Source organism: Bos grunniens, chromosome 1 (assembly GCF_055505025.1).
Source record: "Bos grunniens cultivar Pamir isolate PY7600 chromosome 1, Bosgru_T2T1.0, whole genome shotgun sequence".
In the NCBI taxonomy this organism is placed as follows: Eukaryota; Metazoa; Chordata; class Mammalia; order Artiodactyla; family Bovidae; genus Bos; species Bos grunniens.
In genome coordinates, this window is record NC_141165.1 from 60,353,378 (window position 1) to 60,375,732 (window position 22,355).

Sequence of the window (22,355 nt, forward strand, 5' to 3'; positions counted from 1 at the left end):
AGATTTCTCAGACCTCTTTGGCTATTCAGTAACTTTCATTAAGTACATGTTTGGGTTTACCTCATTTATTCATTTATTTTGCTGACTCCTCTGCTTCATGGGACTCTCCATTGATAGTTCATTAAAACAAAGCCGTTTTATTTCAGGCAAAACAAATTAAGGCTCAAACTGTTATATGTCATTATCTGTAGTGTGGGAGTGAGACTGGGGAAGGGCAGTGGAAATAAATGTATGTGACTGGAGTGAAGGGAGTACCCAGATAAAGCGGGCGATGTCAATAGGGCCGTGAAAGGGTATAAGAGAAAGAAGGGCGAAGGGGAGTCATGGGGGTATTGTTTGCTATCTATGCTAACTCAGTAAAGTTAATTAACAGAATACACACTAAACTCTCTCACTAACTTCAGCTGTCAGGACTCCTATCAGGAGTTTGGGTCATGACTGCTGCTCTTCAAGGTTAAGTAAAACAATTAATGTGATACTGCTGCTGCTGCTAAGTTGCTTCAGTCGTGTCCGACTCTGTGCGACCCCATAGACGGCAGCCCACCAGGCTCCCCCGTCGCTGGGATTCTCCAGGCAAGAACTCTGGAGTGGGTTGCCATTTCCTTCTCCAGTGCAGGAAAGTGAAAAGTGAAAGTGAAGTCGCCCAGTCATGTCCGACTCTTAGACTACCAGGCTCCTCCATCCATGGGATTCTCCAGGCAAGAGTACTGGAGTGGGGTGCCATTGCCTCCTCCGAATGTGATACTATTAGGACACAATTACATAGGACCTGTGTCTGTCATTTATTCCTTCAGCAGGTTATTTCTGGACATATGGACAAGCATTCTGATAATGACAAAATGAGAGAATGTTGGACAAAAATATTTTAAATCCCTTAAGCTGATGGATTTGAGCATTAATTACTTTTTTTTAAATTAAAATAATTGTAGTAAGCCAAAAGTAGGTATCATTCAGGTCATTCAGCCCAATATTTATCTCCACAGGTCATAAAGTCTGTCCAAATGGTCAGGACTTGCAGTTTAAACACTTTTCTCCCCTTTTAGTGACATTATCACATACTTAGTAAAACCACTAAAGAATGGTAAGTTAAGGAAGGCAGGTTTTCAAAACTGCAGGTGTTAATAAGCACCATTTTAAGTATTGGGGTGGCCAAAAAGTTCGTTCCAAACAAACTTTTTGGCCAACTCAATACAACAGAAAGAAAAAGGACTGTCAGAGGCTTTTTCAGAATGTCTACCATTGACTTTCCATTTTTGGATCATATGATTCTCAGTTGAGAAACAGAAATCAAAGATCCAGCAGCAGGATTTATCACCTGACATAAAGAACATGGCACACAAATTTTCATATTTGATTTTGGCTTCAGAGCACACTGGCGGGGCTCGTTAAGATTGAACAGGAGTCTGCTCTCTGTGTCTGCATCTCCACTGCTGCCTTGCAAATAGGTTCATCGGTACCATCTTTCTAGATTCCACACGCATGCGTTAATATACAATATTTGTCTGTCTCCTTATGACTTTCTTCAATCTGTATAGAATAATAGAATACAATAGAGAATAATGTAATATGGAAACATATACATTACCATGTTTAAAATAGATATCAAGTGGGAATTTGCTGTGTGACACAGGGAGCTCAACCCAGTGCTCTGTGACAACCTAGAGGGGTGGGATGGGGTGGAGGTGGGAGGGGGTTTAGGAGGGAGGGGACATATGTATACCTGTGTTTGATTCATGGCTATATGGCAGAGGCCAACACAATATTGTAAAACAATTATCCTCTAATTAAAAAAAAAATTGAATACAAAGGTCTACCTATTCTGATTAGACATTTTCTTGCTAGCTCAGTCTGTAGAAAGGAAGCCAAATTTCCCTAAAGATATGATTAATGTGATGCTAGGTTCCTTTTAAACCCTTTTACAGAGTCCTGTTTTCTTTAAACTGAGATAGTGTCTCATGTTCTGTTACTAAAAATGACATAATCTCTACACCCTGATCATCCTATATGTTTAACTGTGTGTGCTTTATCTAATTTTAATTACATCAAATTGACTTTAAAAGTTAATGTCATAGCACTTCCAGAATGGACACATGAGTAGCTCCCTTATATTCTCCCCAATGCAACAACCCTAACTGGTAGAAATTATAAATAAAAAAACAACCACTGGATCAGACTGTGAAACAATTTTATGCCCCAGTTCAGTTCAGTTCAGTCGCTCAGTCGTGTCCGACTCTTTGCGACCCCATGAATCGCAGCACACCAGGCCTCCCTGTCCATCACCAACTCCCAGAGTTCACCCAAACCCACGTCCATTAAGTCAGTGATGCCATCCAGCCATCTCATCCTCTGTCGTCCCCTTCTCCTCCTGCCCCCAATCCCTCCCAGCATCAGAGTCTTTTCCAATGAGTCAACTCTTCGAATGAGGTGGCCAAGGCATTATCAAAAACACTGGAGCAATCAGTTGCCAATTAGTGGAGGCTAACATCTGGGAGCTAAACCCCAGCCAAAAGCTTGATAGGGAGTTGAGGAGAAGAGACAAAGAGAATCAGACTAAAATCACTGTCATCCCCCAGGGGAGGGACCAGGAGTCGGGGTGACAGTGTGCATGCGAAAGCTACACCCTCTGAGGAGAGACACTAGAGGCTGCACACTGCAGAGGAAACAGACTCTAGTGACCTAGTCTGGTCAACTCAAAAACAAACAAGCAAACAACCACAGCCACCAAGGAGCTGGTTTGGATCAGTCTTCAGAGTTGCTGCAGTGGAAAGGTACGGTTTGCAACAACAACAAAAACAACATGAGACATACAAAGAAACAGGCAATGTGACCCATACACACCGAAATTGTCTTTGAAAGGACATGTATGGGAGAAGGCAATGGCACCTCATTCCAGTACTCTTGCCTGGACAATCCCATGGGCGGAGGAGCCTGGTGGGCTGCAGTCCATGGTGTCGCTAAGAGTCGGACACGACTGAGCGACTTCACTTTCACTCTTCACTTTCCTGCATTGGAGAAGGAAATGGCAACCCACTCCAGTGTTCTTGCCTGGAGAATCCCAGGGAAGGGGGAGCCTGGTGGGCTGCTGTCTATGGGGTCACACAGAGTCGGACACGACTGAAGTGACTTAGCATAGCATAGCATAGCATCACATCAATAGGATAAAGCACAAAACTACATGATAATCTCAATAGACACAGAATACTACTACTACTACTAAGTCACTTCAGTCGTGTCTGACTCTTAGCAACCCCATGGACTTCAGCCTACCAGGCTCCTCCGTCCATGGGATTTTCCAGGCAAGAGTACTGGAGTGGGGTGCCATTGCCTACTCTGAGACACAGAATAAGCACTAAACAAAACCCAACACTCTTCATAATAAAAATAGGCAAAAAATTAGGAATAGAATGGAACTTCCTTAACCTGATACAAGGCATCTACAAAAAAAAAAATCCAGAGCAATAATCACATCTAATGGTGAAAGACTAAAACTATCCACAGAAGACTGAGAATAAGACAAGAATGTTCACATACTTCTCTATTCAACATAATACAATAGCTTCTAGCTAATGCATCAGACAAGAAAAATAAAAGATATACAGATTGGAAAGGGAGATGTTAGTCTATTTGTATTCTTAAATGGCATAATCTTGTACAAAGGAAATTCTAATGAATTTATCAAAATACTATTAGAACTAATGAATGAATGCAGTAATCCAACCCAGGATTCAGATATATACCAAATTGATTGTATTTCTATACACTAGCAATGAATAATAAAAAATAGTATTAGGATGGGAATGTAAGTTGGCAAAGCCACTATGAACACCAGTCAATGTTAACAATGTTTTAATGATGTTAAAAAATGCTGATGTAGGCTTCGCTGGTGCTTGGTCTAGTGATTAAGAATCTGCCTACCAATGCAGAGCACACGGTTCAATCCCTGGTCCAGGAAGAGCCCACATACAGAGGGAGCAACTAAGAGCCAGAGCCACTGCTCTGCAGCAAGAGAAGCCACAGCAGTGAAAAGCCATCACACCTCAACGAGGAGTAGCCCCTGCTTGTTGCAACTCCAGAAAGTCCCCAAGCAGCAACAAAGACCCAGTGCAGCCATAAATAAATAAATGATGATGCATGGCTAGTTGGATGGCTTGACTGATTGGCTAAATATTCATTGTGCACCTGTTCCATGCAAGGGCAATATACAAGGGCCAAGATATGGGGAAAGCAGAAGGAAGAAAAGTCAAGTCTTCCATCATACCTTCTAACTGAGTTTCTTCATTACATTTATTATTACATTTGTTACATATATTGTACTACATTCTTTCCATAAAAGACGCTATGCTGCTGCTGCTGCTGCTAAGTTGCTTCAGTCGTGTCCGACTCTGTAAGACCCCATAGACGGCAGCCCACCAGACTCCTCCGTCCCTGGGATTCTCCAGGCAAGAACACTGGAGTAGGTTGCCATTTCCCTCTCCAATGCATGAAAGTGAAAAGTGAAAGTGAAGTCGCTCAGTCGTGTCCGACTCTTCGCGACCCCACGGACTGCAGCCTACCAGGCTCCTCCATCCATGAAATTTTCCAGGCAAGAGTACTGGAGTGGGTTGCCATTGCCTTCTCCGAAAAGACGCTATCAGTTCAGTTCTGTTCAGTCGCTCAGTCGTGTCCGACTCTGCGACCCCATGAATCGCAGCATGCCAGGCCTCCCTGTCCATCACCAACTCCCGGAGTTCACTCAGACTCACGTCCATCGAGTCAGTGATGCCATCCAGCCATCTCATCCTCTGTCGTCCCCTTCTCCTCCTGCTCCCAATCCCTCCCAACATCAGAGTCTTCCAATGAGTCAACTCTTCGCATGCTGAGCCCTTAATCAAATTCTTTCCCAAAAAGGTACTGTATAATTGAGATGATTTATGCAATTGGAAGGGGAATTCAGCAGAGAAGAAAGTCTAGACTGTGACGAATCCCAATCATTTCCAATGTCCTCGGATGCCCAAGGTGGATTCAGGATTTGCAAGCCAAAGTCTCCTGGGGCACGAGCCGGAGACAGACAGAAGGCGGGGCTCTCTACTCGTAAGGAACCTCAAGTCCCAGAATTCCACGGGGACTCCAAATCCCAGAAACCCGCACTCCAAATCTTCTCCGAGTCCCCAGTCGGCTGACCGCGGACGCGACCAAGTTAGGAAACTGGGGTGAGATGCCGCAGCACTTGTCTCCAACCATATTTGTAGGGAGGGCTTTTTACAGAAGTATAGTATTTGAATCTTCACGTTCTCTCAGTTACAGCTCCCACAAAAGGCCCCCTGCCGGGGAATCTGATATGATGTTCAGCACCACCCCCATCCTCCCTCCCCTTTGCCTTACTCCCGTAAGAATGGTTCAGCCGGACATTGAGGCTCCTTGATTTGGATCAATGGTTGCACCCGCCCTCCCCCGGAATGTGGGCCTTTGGAGCGAGCGAGGTGGGAGGGACAGAGGCGGGAGGCGTGCAGGGCCCGGGCGGTGGTAGAGGCAGAGTCGGCCGCCGGCGGTGGGAGGAGCCGTGCGGTTCCGGCTGCCCAGGCGAGGCGACACTTGGGTCCGCGCCGCGGGCGGGGACGACAGGTAGGCGAAAGGGCAGCCGCGGCTCCGCGGGAGGCTCGAGCTGCGGAGTCCCCTGCGGCGCCCGGCGCGCCCCCCGTACCCTCGGCCTCCGGCGAGGCGGGGGAATAAGGAGATGCCGACCCAGAGAGACAGCAGCACCATGTCTCACCCGATCGCAGGCGGCGGCATTGGGGACCACTCTCACCAGGTCCGGGTGAAAGCCTACTACCGCGGGTGAGTGTCCTGCGGTGGGGGTGGCAGGGGTGGAGAAAGACCAGCTCGGCTTGGCCTGGAGGAGGGGCGAATGTGGGGCTGGAGATGTGGGAGGAATGGTTTGGGCGGGCTAGTCGGGGGGACTCGGGATGGATGACCGAGTGGTCGGGGGAGGAACACCGGGCACTGGATGGGGACACCACCACCCAGTGGTGGTGCAGGACGCCCTGGAACCGCACGGCTGAGAATCCTGAGTAGGGTCCAGGGGAGGAGCCTTGGAGTAAGTAGGTCCCCCTGGTGGGTTTGAGAGACTCGCCTACTAAGATTTACAAAGAGCTTTACGTCTTTTAAGTCTGGATGTATTGGGAGTTGAGAGTTGATTCTGAGTGATGCCTTAGTTAACTAAGTTTACTATTAGGTTTTAAAGACGGAATTGCTTCCGTTTGCTGACCCTTTTGATTACCAGCAGGCCTATAGCCTCTGGTTTTCTAAGTCAGATTTGTCTTGTTCCCGACATGTATCAGGAACATGATCAGGCTGCCAGTATATTAGACGTAGGGGTTATATTTGAGTAAAGTTGATGTGTTTTCAGGGATATGCATTAGGTACTAGGTCTCGCCTAGGTTAGGTTGTGTATGTGTAAATTAAAATTCGTGAACTCTTCTTTGTCAGTGTTGCTTTAAGTCTTTTTTTTTTTTTAAGTCTTGTCCGATAGGGTGAGATACTGCAAGAAGAGAAGAGGGTGAGAATAAGCAGTTTTAAAATCTGTGATCTTTACTCATATTATCACCTAAGTTACAACTACTGTGGTTACCAAAAATAACCCAGTCCTAAAATCACAGTATTAAATGATATTCCATAATCAGTAATCTGAAGTGTCCCCCTTCCTTTGAGTTCCGTTGAGGTGTGAAATTTTTTTTGAGATAATTACATTTAGGAACATTAGAAAGCTGAACTGTTAGTGTGAACTTAAAGATTTGAAACTGAGGGCTAACAGAAAACCCAACTTCTGTGGCCTGTCGTAACTGCTTGTCCAAGCAGAAGTAAATTGCTTAAAAAAAAAAAAAACTCAAGCACTAGGAGGTTTGAAACTGCAGTGCATACTTTTACATTCCTGAGAGGATCAGTGAAGATAGCAAACTTTCAAAATGCCTCCCTTGTTTTGATTTCAAAGAAAATATAAGCTCCTATGTGTCTTACTGATTTGATAAAAGGATTTATTATTTTGTTTGCTGCAGTGAAGCCTCGGACTCTGTTTATTAGCTTGACTGTATTCAGGAGTAGTTAAAGGAGTTATTTTGGACAGTAACCGTGGTTTTGCTTAAATTGATCAAGGAAGTCTTGATTTGAAAACAATAGCTCTGTACTTTGCACTGGAAAAAAATTGCTTTGTTTCCTTTACCTTATCTTTGACAGATGAGATATTTCACTTTAGAATCTGCTCTCTTTTATAAAATTGACAGCCTGTGAGTTGTTAGGTACAGAGAATGAAATATAGTACATTTTCTTTTTTTATAGTGTCTGATTATTGACAATTTTAAAAAGCTAGATTTACACACACACACACAGTAGGAACGGGCAAATTGTTTAAAAATATAAAATGAAAAGTGTTCCCCATCCAGTCTTCCCAACCTCAAGAGTTAACTATTAATAGTTCATTTCTTGTTCTTCTGGAGATTGCCTTTATTTCTTACTTTAAAGTTTTATACTTCCGTTGTGTGATTTATCAGCTTTAGATGGTATCTAGCAATTCCTTCCTCTGAAAGATGATAAACTGGGTACACCCTACCCTCTGCTTCCTTGCTCCCCTGTGCCTCTCATATTTATTGTTAAACTATTGTTTTTAGTTCACCAGTTTACTTTTCTGACTCTTGACGTTAAATTTAGGTAGTTTTCAATGATTCCAACTATGAAACATGAAAACAGTGCTTCTTCCTTTTTTCTCCTGTTTTTATTAGTTTGACAATTGCAAATAGGCCTCGTGCTTAATTGCTCAGTTGTATTGGACTGTTTGGATAGTCCAAAGAGCCCATGGATAGTAGCCTACCAGACTCCTCTGTCCATGGAATTTTCCAGGCAAGACTACTGTTTGCCATTTCCCTCTCCAGGGGATCTTTCCTACCCAGGGATCGAACCAGTGACTTCTGCCTTGACAGGCTGATGTTTTACCACTGATACCATACAGGCCCAAATAGGCCTCTGCTGCTGCTGCTGCTGGCTGCTGCTGCTAAGTCACTTCAGTCGTGTCCGACTCTGTGCGACCCCATAGACGGCAGCCCACCAGGCTCCCCTGTCCCTGGGATTCTCCAGGCAAGAACACTGGAGTGGGTTGCCATCTCCTTCTCCAGCGCATGAAAGTGAAAAGTGAAAGCAAAGTCACTCAGTTGTGTCTGACTCTTTGCCACCCTGTGGACTGCAGCCTACCAGGCCCCTCTGTCCATGGGATTTTCCAGGCAAGAGTTCTGGAGTGGGGTGCCATTGCCTTCTCCTTGCAAAGAAATCTAAGTCTGCTCTACTTTAGAATGTAGGTACTGCTCTATTTTTTTTTTTAAAAGGAGGATAAGGACTTATAACCCTATTAATGCTTGACTAAAATGTCTCCAAGACACTCAGTGTAAAATTTTTTTTTGCTTATTTTTAAAAACCTATGAATTTTGATTAGTAGTTAATCAACCTCTTGCCGTTTAGTGCCTTTATTCAATGAAAGCTTTCTAATAGTGCCTTCATTTCAAGCCTCATTTGAAGACAACATCAGCACTCCAAATTGTTCCAATTTCTGACCTCTGAAATTAGATCTGTTAAGATTATATGTTTATTAACAATAGCCCAAACTGATGGTTCTTATATTGTGTAGTCAGCTGCTCATTACTACAGATGAAACTAAAATGAGTCACCAATGAGGATAGTTAAATAAACAGGTTGGCTGTCTAGAACACCTGCCTGGTTTTTAAATAGAAAATTCTTCCCTTACCATCAAGAAGTGTGAGGACAATCTGCATATGAAAAAGTTTCTTTTCTTTCACATCATGAGAACAGCTGTTATGGGAGAGTTTTCCCCTTATCCCCTTCTAATAATATTTCTTTCCAGTGAATATTGAAATCTTGGAATAACCAGAATTTTTTAGTGAATGAATTGCTGCCCCTTTCAATGATGTTTAGTGTTCTCATGTTAAATTTGTTCTTAGTGGAACTGTGCTGTCTCCCTAGATATAAAAGATATTTAATTAGCCCTTTTCGAGTTTTTAAGCAGAAGATTAATAGCCCTGAGAATGTGAGTTTATTGGATACCACCTAAGAGTGCCTGTCTCCTGGCCTGTACTCCTCTTCCCATGAGCTTGTCACTGAGTAGCCTGCCTTTCTTCAATCATTACCTACTGTTAGTTTGGAGGAGGAGAAACAGGTTTTGTGGGTTAGTGGTAGATTGCCATTGTGTGTGCTATCCTTATATAAAGTTACTGGATATTACGGGGTAGAATATAACAAGAAAATATCTGGACTACTCATTTCCTTGCATAATAAACATAAGAGAAATTTTGCGAAAAGCTTTGTAAACCTCCGCTGTTGAGCAGTTACGAATCCAGAGGATTCTTTCAGTGCACAACTATAAACAAAATGGGATGAGCTCCTTACATATTTGGAAAGTATAGCTGGTTCAGTGACGAAGTATGCAGGATTTTCTCACTGTGGACAAGTCTTGGCAAGACGTGTTTTTAAAAGTATTACAAAACAATTTTAGAGATATACTTCCAGTATGGGTTCTAAGGAAATAAGAATGATATATTGAGTTGAAAGTTAGGGGAAGGTCAGTTATTGGTCCTAGACTGTCTGGCCCGGCACCTGTGCAGAGGCAGCAGATCCATAGCTTCACCAGAGAGAGAGAAAGGGCATGGTGGCCTGCTGCCAAACCCAAAACAACCCTCTCAGAAATTTGGATTAGATAATGTGGAGATAAACTGCTTGTCAGCAGCGAGGACTGAAGCTGAAGAGTTACCAGAGAGGCTGGTGAGGCCAGGCTTGCCATATGCAAACTGAAGGGCTGAGGAAACGAGAAGAGAAAGCGATGTTTCTTGATAGCTTTCTAATATAGCTCCTGGACCCTCTTTCTAAGATTACTTGAGTGTTTGTTTCTTTCATGGTTCAAATGAGCCTAATTAAAACACAGATTTTAGAAAACCCAATCTTGTTTAGGATTTCACATTTTACCAAAGTGTGTTTCAACTCAGTTTAATAAATACTGTTGAACAATTACTCTGAGCCAGGTACATGGTACCAGAGTGGTCACAGAGGATGTCGAGGTGGGTATAAGGCTCTGCCCTTGAGGAACCGAGAGACTTGTAGGAGGAAAGACTTTAAAAAGTTCATAAAGTGGTGTGTGTGTGTATGTGTATGTGTGTGTGTATATGTATGGATGGCTCTTGGGGAGGAGTTTGGGTTGAGGGAAGCCCTCCTAGAGGATGCGGTGTTTGAGGCTATTAAAGGAAAAGTTTGTTTGTCTGGTGGACTACGATGTTGGGTGGGAGGTCATTCCAGGCATTGCACAGCTGCATGATATGCTTGGGGAGTTAAGATGGATTTAGTTGTTAGTCCCATAGTCATTTCTCATTAGGACATAACGTGTATAGTGGGCACTGATAAGTGAGCTAGTAAGAAGTTTACAGGCACTGGATGAGGAAGACTCGAATATCATACTTTGGACTTCAGACTATTTCTCATTGGTAAAGATTTTAAGTAAGGGATGTATGATTTAGATTTTTATTTTAGAAAGATCACTCTTAGAACCAGTGTAGTAGATGAATGAGCAATGGATGAAACTTTATCTGGAGGCTTTGGAAGGAGTCCTGGTGAGAGATTCTGAGATGGAAAAGAGGATTTGGATTTGGGGTGACTTCAGGGGGTGGAATCATTATGAATTAGAGAGTGATTGCTTGTGGAAAAGAGAGAGGGTCTGAGTCTGACTTGGATTTTCTCATTTGGAGAGACTAGGGAATAGAGAAAGAAGAGATTTATTAGAGAAGGTAATTAATTCCCTGGAACAAGTAATCAAAATTTGCTTTGGGGGCATCCAGGTGGAAATGTCCAGAAGCAATTGAACAGCTGTTTCTTGTGTGCCTGCTCTGTGTCCCCAGCACTGTACGTGACAGACAGCTAACCTATGTAGGAACATGGCTGAGAAGAAAGATAGGAACAAAAATGCCACCAGCAGCCGACTACAGATCATAAAGACGAGGCACCAGAGTTAATTTTTAAAATACAGAAATATATAAAGTAGAAAGTTCCCCCATAACCTCTCACTCTCACTTCCTGGGGGGGGCATTGTTAACAGTTGGGGATATTCTACATCATATCAATGTATTATATGTATACATATACACACACGTTTATTTTTCCTATAAATGTGTTCACATGTTTATATGTGTTTCTGTACCTTGAGTTTTTTCATTCATGATCACTTTTCCATGTCGGGATAGACAGATAAGCAGGCAGATATACATAGAGCAATCTGCCTCTTTCTGTATAATTGGCACATAGTCTTGCATACTATTGTTACAACATAATTTATATAATCTTTTTTTCTGGTTGATGAATTTTCATTAAATTGCTCTATTAAGTCATGTTGAAGGAATATCCTTATATTTAATATATATTCTTGCATGGTTGAAGATATGCCTATTTTAAAACTTGATATTGTCCTCCAAAAATATCAATTGACATTCCCAATAACAGTGTACAAATGAAGTATTTTTCCTTATGATTCCATTACATCTTATCGGTCTTTTAAATTCTTGCAAATACAATTGGCAAAAAACGCTAATTTTTTTTAAACAATATTGAGAAGTAGATATCATTTCTATTTTATGGATGATAATACTGAGGCTTAGTAAACCACAATACAAAGTTGAGTCTTACTCTTCAGAGAAGTTTCCCTTTGCCCTGTTAATATATTGATGGGCCTTTTTGAGATTACTTTTTCTTTATATTCAAATTCATATTTCATAGTTCTTTTCTATCTCCTTGACTATTAAAATATAGATGTTGCATTTTGGCTTTCTTATAATTAACAATTAATTTGAGGGATGATACTTTGAGATGGTACAAATATTTCCTCACCACCTTTTACCCAGTGGTATTACATCCATGGATAATCGTGCCTAAATCTATTATATTGGTGAACACAAGTAAAAATTTTTTTCTGATTCTGCTATATTTAATTTAGGAAAAAAGCTTATGTTGAAATAGCAAAAGGACTGAATATGGTTTTTTTTTTTTTTTTCAGGTTTTTTTTTTAAAGCAGTTAGTCCTAAGGAAAAGCTTTAGATTCTTTATTTTAGAACATAGGAACATAATGAATGCTTAAAACTGTTTGACTGGTGAAGCACAGTTAAAAATGCTTTTATTCTTTTCTTTTTTAAATTCAGCTAAAACTATATCTAAATTTACCATTTTGGGCATCTTTGTGGTAAAGCAGACTGTATTGTTGAAGACCAGTGGTAAGCTAATTTATGCCAACACTGAAGTTAAAACCAGGAAAAAAAAATCTTCCATGGATAATTTGTTTTGTACCTTAGAAGTAATATCTTTATTTTGCAGTTTATTTTTAGTTTTGGTACTATAATAAGAATCTGGTGATTGTGGGATAAATGAACATGGTGCTTACCCAATTGCTTAGAGGGGTATTTATAAAAAAAAAGTCCCTTAAAGGTTTTAGTTCCTGGAACTTAAGGAGTGGCAGTTGATGAAGCCTGACTGCTTCACTGAGTCTCTTTAGGATGTATGTACTTATGTTTTCTAAAGGATTTTTAAAGCATGTTTTAAAAGTATTTGCACAGTCTGGTAAATATTTTACAGGTCTTGAAAAATAAAGTTTCTGAAAAATCTGTATTATTTACAAATATCCTTCCATAGTGTTAATTGTAACTATGAGTGAACTTTAATAAGAAACTCATATTTTGATGACACCTGATCATACTAATTTCTTCTCTTTGCATTCAAAGAGATAATGTCACACTTGTTCTTTGCCAGGGAAGTTCAGCGAAAGCCTTTTCTCTTCTGATTTAGTTCTAAAATGTATTCTCCCAATCCTCACCCCCTCATAATAGTAACCTGGGGGATAATTTGAAAGAAAGATTGCTTTAAGGTAAGCAAGTTGCCTTTTAATGTCACTAGAGGAAGGAACTATTTTCTGCTTTAATTTTCTTTTTGAAATACACACTTTAAAAATAATTAGAACAATAATGTTATTTATGTATAACAGTAATTTAAAATTTGTTTTATATTTTATTTATATTTATTTTATTACAGAGTAACATGTATCATAAAATCATACCTTTACATGGTAGAAAAATTAATAATAATCTATGCCATTCAGAAGGGTTTCAATATTTACAAAGTACCTCTTCTTTCTATCTCTTGTCTCCTCCTAATCCCCATTTCCACCACCAAGATTTAACTACTATTAAAATTTTGCTTTCTTTTTATTATATCTGTTGATCAGTATGAAAGATAAGAAATTTAGCACTTTTTCATTGCCTCCTCTCCTCACAATTTTTAGTTTTTCTTGTGGTTACATTTAAAGCTTAAATAATATACCTCCTCCTGCTTTTTCTTTTATTTATAATTATAGTAAAATGTTTTAAATTGACTATCTTAACCATTTTTAAGTGTACAGTTGAGTAGTGTTAACTATATTCACATTGTTATGTGACCAATCCCCAGAACTTTTTCATTTTGCAAAACTGAAGTTACATATTAACAACTCTTCCATCTTCCTCCAACCCCCAGCCCCTGGCAACTACTATTCTGTTTTCTGTTTCTATGAATTTGACTCCTTGTAGCTCAGAGGTTAAAGCGTCTGCCTGCCATGTGGGAGACCTGGGTTCGATCCCTGGGTTGGGAAGATCCCCTGGAGAAGGAAATGGCAACCCACCCAGTACTCTTGCCTGGAGAATCCCATGGGCGCAGGAGCCTGGTGGGCTACAGTCCATGGGGTTGTAAAGAGTTGGACACGACTGAGCGAATCCTTAGTCCTTAGTCCTTAGATACTTCATACACATGGAGTCATATAGTATTTGTCTTTTGGCGACTGGCTTATTTCACCTTCAAGATTCATTCATATTGTAGCATGTATGAGAATTTACTTTTTTTTTTAAGGCTGAATAATACTTCTTTGTGTTTGTATATCACATTGAGTTTATGTATTCATCTGTCAGTGAACACTTGGGTTGCCTCACCTTTTGGCCATGGTGAATAATGCTGCTGTGAATGTGGGTGTACAAATATCTGTTGGATTCCCTGCTTTCAGTTCTTTTGGATATATGGAGCCAGAAGTGGAACTGCTGGATCATATGGAAATACTTTTTTAAATTTGTTGAGGAACATCCATACTGGTTTCTATAGCTGCTGTGCCTTTTTACATTCCCACCAATAGTACACAGGGCACCAGTTTCTCCACATCTTTGATTACACTTGTTATTCTAGGTTTTTGATAGTAGCCATCCTGATGGATACGAGGTGACATTTTATTGTGATTTTTTCTGTTGGTGTGCAGTTGATTTACAATATAGTTTGTTGTGTTAATTTCTGCCCTATCATTATGGTTTTGGTTTGCATTTTTCTGATAATTAGTGACGACAAACATTTTTTTCTTAAGCTTGTTGGCCATTTCTATATACTCTTTGGAGAAGTGTCTGTTCAAGTCCTTTGACTATTTTTAAATTCAGGTTATTATTTTTTTTCTTGTTCTCTGCTTTTATATTTAGTTATTAGTTTTAGATAAGAGTGTTGACTCTCCATTAGGAAAGACATGTTTTTGAATTTATACTTCCTTTTGCTTTCTCACATCTCGATTTTTCCTGTTAATTTTTACATTGTAAAGGTATATAACATTATTCTGTTCTTTAACTCATATTTTTTAAAGCAGTTTTTTAAAAGCACTTATAATGAATGCTTATGTAAGTGTGATACACTTGAAAAACAAAGAAGTGTGATTAGATGTTTAGAGAAGGAAAAGTAATTTTGTGTCAGTAAAACTTTTCTCTTTAAAGGGTTCCAGTTAACTTTAATTTTGGGGGCTGGTATGTTTTCTCCATCAATTTTATCTCATCTGTTTTCAGTCATCCAGGATTTTTTCATACTTTCTGGTCTGCTGTTGATGCCTTTTTTTGTTTTCTAAGACTTTGATAAACTTGTCATTTCAGTGGGCCCTTAGAATGAAAGGGGCTTCCCTGGTGGCTCAGACAGTAAATAATCTGCCTACAGTGCGGAAGACCTGGGTTCAATCCCTGGGTCGGGAAGATCCCCTGGAGAAGGGGATGGCAAACCACTCCTATATTCTTGCCTGGAGGATTCCATGAAGAGAGAATCCTGGTGGGCCACAGGCCATGGGGTCACAAAGAGTTGGACACGACTGAGAAACTAATACTTTCACTCAGAAAGGATATAGATGTTTGTTCCCTCCACCATATTGAACAATCTGTGTGTTGTCTTTAGAAAGCTGGATTATTTTCATCTAATAAGGTTCCACTTTTATTTAAAGTATTATATGAATACATAAAGTTTTAAAAGTTCTTGAACACATTAAGGGTATGTTGAACACATTAAGCTATATGCTAGGTTGGTCTTCCCTGGTGCGTCAGTGGTAAAGAATCCACCTGCCAGAGCAGGAGACTCAGATTCAGTCCCTGGGTTGGGAGAATCCCTTGGAGAAGGAAATGGCAACCAGTCCAGTATTTTTCCCTGGGAAATCCCAGGACTTGCAGGCTGCAGTCCATGGGATCGCAAAAGAGCCAGACACAGCTTAGCGACTAAAAGACAAACAATATGCTAGGTATTATTCTAAGTATTACAAGTGTGAATTCACTTGACACATTAAATCCTTAAAATACCATAGGAGATAATATTATTCTCATTTTATAGGTGAGGAAATTGAGCCAACAGAGAAGGCAAATAATTCACTTAAGACCATACAGCTGGTAAGTGATAGAGCCTGGATTCAAACCCAAACATACTGGCTTTAGCGCTCATGTCTTAACCATTATACTATGGCTACCTCGAATATGTCATTCCTCCATTGTGGAATGCTTTTTATCTTACATTTCCTCGTGCTTTTTTTAGAGTCCAACATACGACACCTCCATTTACTCAACATATATTAATTGAGCATCCATTCTGGCCTGATGTTGTGTTAGATACTGGTGATACAGCGATGAGCAAAACAAAATGCTTACTCTCAGAATTTTACATTTAGTTGGGAGAATGTGTATAATTTGTTTGTGCTGGCCATGTATTTTCACTGAAAAATAAAAAAAAAAAATCAGTTTCATGTACTAAATTGTACAGGCTCCTCTGTCCATGGGGATTTTCCCGGCAAGAATACTGGAGTGGATTGGCATTCCCTCCTCCAGGGGATTTTCCCAACCAGGGCTCAAACCCAGGGATCGCGCATTGCAGGTGGCTTCTTCACTATCTGAGCCACCTGGGAAGCCCATGTACTAAATTAGACTCATTAAATCTCTGAAACAAGGATTATAGTTTTTATTAGCCAGTCTCTTAAAAGTGAGATTGACTTATTGTACCCATTATGCTTTTGTCACAAAATAACATCTGATGGTAGCTATGCTTTGGGTGGATGCTGTTGTGGGAGGTAGTGCTGCAGATGAGCATTCAGGTGGTTTTTCAGGAGTACTTTTGGGGTTGATAGCTATGGAAGATAAGGGGAGGGAAGGAAGCAAGCTTAGGTAGGAAAATATCAAGATGCTGTGAAGTCTCAACAGAAACTTTAGCTCACCCTCTGGGGAGTTCTAAAGATGAATTGGCACTTCATAGCTTTTGCAAGTCACATGTAGGACCTTTATACTGAATTGCTCATTAGTTGTGGGCTGACCAGGAACGGGCTTTGACTGTAGATGAGGAGTCAAATCTCTGAAAGAGGCTGAAGATTGGGGGTGTCTGGTGGTAGCATTCCCGGCAGCTGGTGTGACAGGTGCTCTGTTGCTAATGGGGAATTCTGCAGGCGGAGTGGAGAGAGGAATGGTCAGATCACAGCATCCACAAGTGTCATTAGGAGATGTGGATTTGAATTAATTTTCTATTTCCTGTGAAACTCTGGCAAATATTCCTTTGTGCTTTTGCTTTTTAAATCTGTAAAACAGGATTAGTTTGACAGTTATTATGAAAATCATATAACCTGTTTGTTCAAACACCTGAAACACACTAAAGAATCTGTATATGTTTATAGGCTAAGGAAACATAAACAGTGGTATTTCCTTGTCAGTTCAGTTCAGTTCAGTTGCTCGGTCATGTCCGACTCTGCGACCCCATGGATTGCAGCACGCCAGGCCTCCCTGTCCATCACCAACTCCCAGAGTTTACTCAGACTCATGTCCATTGAGTCGGTGATGCCATCCAACCATCTTATCCTCTGTCGTCCCCTTCTCCTCGTGCCCCCAATCCCTCCAGCATCAGGGTCTTTTCAAATGAGTCAGTTCTTTGCATCAGGTGGCCAAAGTATTGGAGTTTTCAGCTTCAGCATCAGTCCTTCCAATGAATATTCAGGACTCATCTCCTTTAGGATGGACTGGCTGGATCTCCTTGCAGTCCAAGGGACTCTCAAGAGTCTTCTCCAACACCACAGTTCAAAAGCATCAATTCTTTAGCACTCAGCTTTCTTTATAGTCCAACTCTCACATCCACACCTGACCACTGGAAAAACCATAGCCTTGACTAGGCGGATCTGTGTTGCCAAAGTAATGTCTCTGCTTTTTAATATGCTGTCTAGGTTGGTCATAACTTTCCTTCCAAGGAGTAAGCGTCTTTTAATTTCATGGCTGCAGTCACCATCTGCATTGATTTTGGAGCACAAAAGCATAAAGTCAGCCACTGTTTCCACTGTTTCCCCATCTATTTGCCATGAAGTGATGGGATCGGATGCCATGATCTTAGTTTTCTGAATGTTGAGCTTTAAGCCAACTTTTTCACTCTCCTCTTTCACTTTCATCAAGAGGCTCTTTAGTTCCTCTTCACTTTCTGCCATAAGGGTGGTGTCATCTGCATATCTGAGGTTATTGATATTTCTCCTGGCAATCTTCTACATTCAGTTAAGGAATATTTGAGTCCCTATTGTGTACATAAAATAGTTACATGAATGTAGTAAAGAGTCAAGAATTTTTTATCTTCCAGTTTATAATTTAGCTAAGGATGTGTGTATATAATTAATTTAATAACAAAAAATGGAGCATAAGATACAGGTTGGGCAGGTTTAGAAGTGTAGACCATTGGGGCTATGAGGTTAAAAAGGTTTTAATGGAAGTTGATGTTGAAGAAAAAAAGATGATGTTGAAGAAAAATTTCCACCTCCCTCCTTAAACTAAGGAAGTGACAGGATTAAAACTTAGATCATCAAAGTCTTATGTATGGGGATTGTGAGTACAGATGTCTATAATAGAGTGTTTGTGCTGGAAATGGTGGGATCACGTTAAGAATAGAAAGTGGAACCAGCTTATCTAGAGTATTAAATACTACAAAGAGAGCTGAAATTACAGATTTAGGAGATACTTACATAGAGTTAATAGATAAAACACTAAAAGTGAATTAGGTTTCAGAAAGAGAAAGACAGAGAAGGAATATGAGAGAAGGAGTGAAGAATGTCTTATGATTGAAGACAGAAGGAGACTTAATAAGTGTTCAGAATGGTAGAAAGGGAGACAGGGAAGCAGACTGTTACGAAAGCCAAGGCGAGAGAGTTCTAAGAGACAGGGGCATGAAACCATGATATGCTTAGGAAGAGACTCGTTTTCAAGAAAGGCCATTCACTTTCCATGTGTGGCTCTCTGCTAAGCTTCTGTAGAGTCTCTGAAGACTGGAGTTTTAACTTTTTTTTGCAGATGACTAACAATTTTAACACCTTACTTCTTACTCCACATTCTGCATTCCAACTACCCATGTCAGTTCACACAGTCCCTAACGCATTTCCTTCCTTTCTTCAACAACTACTTATTGAATACCTGTTCTGTGCTAGACATTGTGTTGGCCACTAGGAATATAATGAACAAAATTCCTACTTTCATCAAGCTTACATTTGTAGCTGGGGTAGATGGTGGACTCTAAACACTGGTTTATCTGTCCAGTGGTAGAAGAGGTAGGTCAGAGGGGCAGCAAGGGCCAGTTCCTACAGGGCCTTGTAGACCCTGCTGGGGACTTTGGTTTCCCTTTACTTTTGGGAAAGGCATTTGGAGAGTTTAAATCAAAGGAAAGACGTGAACAATGTTAATTTTGTAAAACCCTTATGACAGAGCCTGGCACATGGAGATCGCTATATATTTGTTGAATTAGTCATTGGGTCTATTTGACTTTCCTTGAAAAGGATGACTGTGGCTGGCTACTCTGTGGGGATCAGATCACAGGGAGTCTTCTCATGGTTCCTTGGAGGAACACCCAGGCTTTTGTTCTAAAACATTTTGTTGTGTTTTTGAGTCTTGTAGTAAATAGCTGCTCAGTGGATTTATTTAGGTGTTAGGATTTATCTAACAGTAATGTGAAAATAAATGTATATTTATGTCTATTCCTTTGTTTTTGGGGTGTCTACCTTATAATATGAATTATATTTTAAAGTCAATTTTGGGGATTGGATTGCTAATCTGGGTGGTTAGTCTGTGGAAGTTAAGGCTGAAGAAGAGGACATGACAGATCCTTATTAAATTTTTGAAGGGCCATCTCTTTGATGAAGATAGACTTCTAGGGAAGGGGAGATTAGTGATTAGAGATTGTAAGATATTTCAGTTAAGTATAATCCAGAAGCCGACCAATAATAGAGCTACTTGTCTTTGGAGTATAGTACTCACAAAAGAGTGAGCTTCTGATAACTAGCATTAAAACAAAAGTGGACCTCCTATTTGTTAAAGCAGGTAGGGTGGGCTTCTTGAATGAGGAGGGGAGATTAAGATTTCTCACAAAACCACTGTTTTTATTTTTAAGCATTATTAAGTATTGGTGTTTCATTTTTTACAGAGATAGTTTACTGGAAGTGACACGTGTTGATGTCCACACAGAATCTCTGAAGTCCATCAAAACATCAGGCATTATTAGTCACTCTCTAACTTAAAACTCCTTTTTCTTTTTCAGGGATATCATGATAACACATTTTGAACCTTCAATATCCTTCGAGGGTCTTTGTAATGAGGTTCGAGACATGTGTTCTTTTGACAACGAACAACTTTTCACCATGAAATGGATAGATGAGGAAGGTGAGTGGCAAAGAGAGGGCTGCCTGTGTGAGCATTCGATTTCATATGCCATTCTGTTGTCTGTTTTTAAAGTGTAGTAAAAATTCTAATTAATATAAGGAGGGAAAGGTATGTTAGAAATTTGATGCCATTCTTATTTTCCCTCAAGTGTTTAAAAGAGTACCAGAGAGGCGCTTCCCTGGTGGCTCAGTGATAAAGAATCCGAGTGCCAGTGGAGGAGACACAGGTTCTCTTCCCAGTCCTGGAAGATCCCCCATGCCACAGAGCAACTAAGCCTGTTCACCCCAACTATTTGAGCCTGTGCTTTAGTGCCCATGAGCTGTAATTGCTGAAGCCCACATACCCTAGAGCCTGTGCTCAGCAACAGGAGAAGCCACTGCAATGAGAAGCCATCACACTACAACCAGAGAGTGTAGCCCCTACTTGCTGCAACTAAAGAAAAGCTAGCACAGTAACATAGACTCAGCACAGCCAAAATTAATTAATTAATTGAAAAAGTGATTGTGACAACCATTATTTCAAAGGTGGTGGCAGAAATTTATTTTTTTAATGTTATTTGGGTGTGCAGAGTCTTAGCTGGGGCACGTGGCATCTTTAGTTGCTGCTTGCGATCTCTTGGGTGCAGCATGTGGGGTGTAGCTCCCTGAGCAGGGATCAAACTTGGGCCCCCTGCACTGGGAGCTGAGTCTTAACCACGGGACCACCAGGAAAGTCCTAGAAACTTAATTCTTTAATAACTTGTACACAGAAAGCATTTATTTTGTATCTGTGTGCTGAGAAGGGATATTTTTTATCCTCAAACTCCACAGGGAGATGGACTTAACAAAAAACAAGTGTGACAGTCAACCCTGAATGCATAGGAGTCTCAGAATAAGAAAGAAACAGCATTCACATATGCCTGAAATATCTGCAAAGTTTGAACTAAACCTCTAACAGAGTAAAAGCTTTTGAAGGGGAGTAGGTGAGGGGAGAACCAGAAAGAAATAGAGAAAAAAGAAAGTATAAGATATAAAAAGGCATGAAGGTATGAAGAACATGGTATGTGGGGAAGGGCAATAATTCACTAAGTTGAAAGAATGGGGAGGCCTCCTCCTCTTGGTCCCATTATTGAACCTGAGTTGGAAGAGGCAAGTCTGATCTCAAAGTGAAAGTGAAAACGTTAGTCACACTTAGTCATGTCTGACTCTGCGACCTCATGGACTGTAGCCTGCCAGGATCCTCTGTGCATGGGATTCTCCAGGCAAGAATAGTGGAGTGAGTTGCCATTCCCTTCTCCGAGGGATCTTCCCGATCCGGGGATCGAAGCTGGGTCTCCTGCATTGCAGGTGGATTCTTTACCATTTGAGCCACCAGGGAACAGAGGTAAAACCACTACCAGATCACCCCCAGCTGGCCACCACCAGAAGGAGGGGGGCCATGATCCAGAGGAACCAGCACAGTTGAGAACTCTGCTCTGAAACTACAGACGACATTTTAAGAGAACATTCTGAGAAATGGGGCACACTGACAAATCGAGCAGTGATGAGAGACGCCCAGACAAAACATTCTAGGACTTTTAGTCTTATGACTTACTCAAGTGTTGAAGAGGTGGACGTGGCAATGAGTGCAGAACCACACGAAGTTGCTGGGTGTTTGGTGAAACCAGGGAGCTGTTTCTGGAGGATTCTGTAAAGCCTAATGCTCTTTTGAAAGCAAAGAAAATTTTTGTTGATGGTATTAAAGAAGATACAGAAGAATATGAGCAACTGTTTTGAAAAGTATGGCAAGATTGAAACTATAGAAGTTAAGGAAGACAGGTAGAGTGGAGAAAAGAGAGGATTTGCTTTTGTAACTTTTTAAAAATATTTATTTACTTACTTATTTGACTGCATCGGGCCTGAGTTGCTGCATGGGGGATCTTTCATTGCGGTGCACAGACTCTGGTTGAGGCGTGTGAGCTTGGTAGTTGCAGGGTGTGGGCTTAGTTGCTTCTCGGCATGTGGGATCTTAGTTCCCTGACCAGGGATCAAACCTGCATCTCCTGTGTTGCAAGGTGGATTCTTAACCACTGGACCACCAGGGAAGTCCCTGCTTTTGTAACTTTTGATGATCATGACACAGTTGATAAAACTGGTGTTCAGAAATACCACTCTATTAATGGATGAGCTGTGACATGAAAAAGGCCCTTCCTAGACAAGAAACGCAATCTGTGGATCACAGAGAGGTTGTGAAGGTGGATGTGGCAACTTTGTGGGTTGTGGTAGAAACTTTGAAGGTGGTAGAGTGTTTTTATATTTAATGTGTTAACCAGAAGCCATGGAGGCCTAATTACACTAATGCTCCTTT

General features: G+C 40.8%; 1 protein-coding gene across 3 annotated transcripts in view; it reads left to right on the plus strand.

The window, feature by feature from the left end:
- The first annotated feature begins 5,539 nt into the window (after positions 1 to 5,539).
- Positions 5,540 to 22,355, plus strand: part of PRKCI (protein kinase C iota) — a 70,736-nt gene continuing 53,920 nt past the window's right edge. Inside the window, exons 1-3 of one of the 3 annotated variants that reach the window (XM_086394060.1) lie at positions 5,540 to 5,814; positions 15,706 to 15,761; positions 19,909 to 20,030. In XM_086394060.1, coding sequence (XP_086250186.1) covers positions 19,916 to 20,030 — 115 coding nt within the window. In that variant the 5' untranslated portion in view covers positions 5,540 to 5,814; positions 15,706 to 15,761; positions 19,909 to 19,915. Of the gene's footprint in view, positions 5,815 to 5,877; positions 6,074 to 15,705; positions 15,762 to 19,908; positions 20,031 to 22,355 lie in introns of those variants that run through there. The other 2 variants (XM_086394059.1, XM_086394067.1) reach the window with 2 other exon arrangements.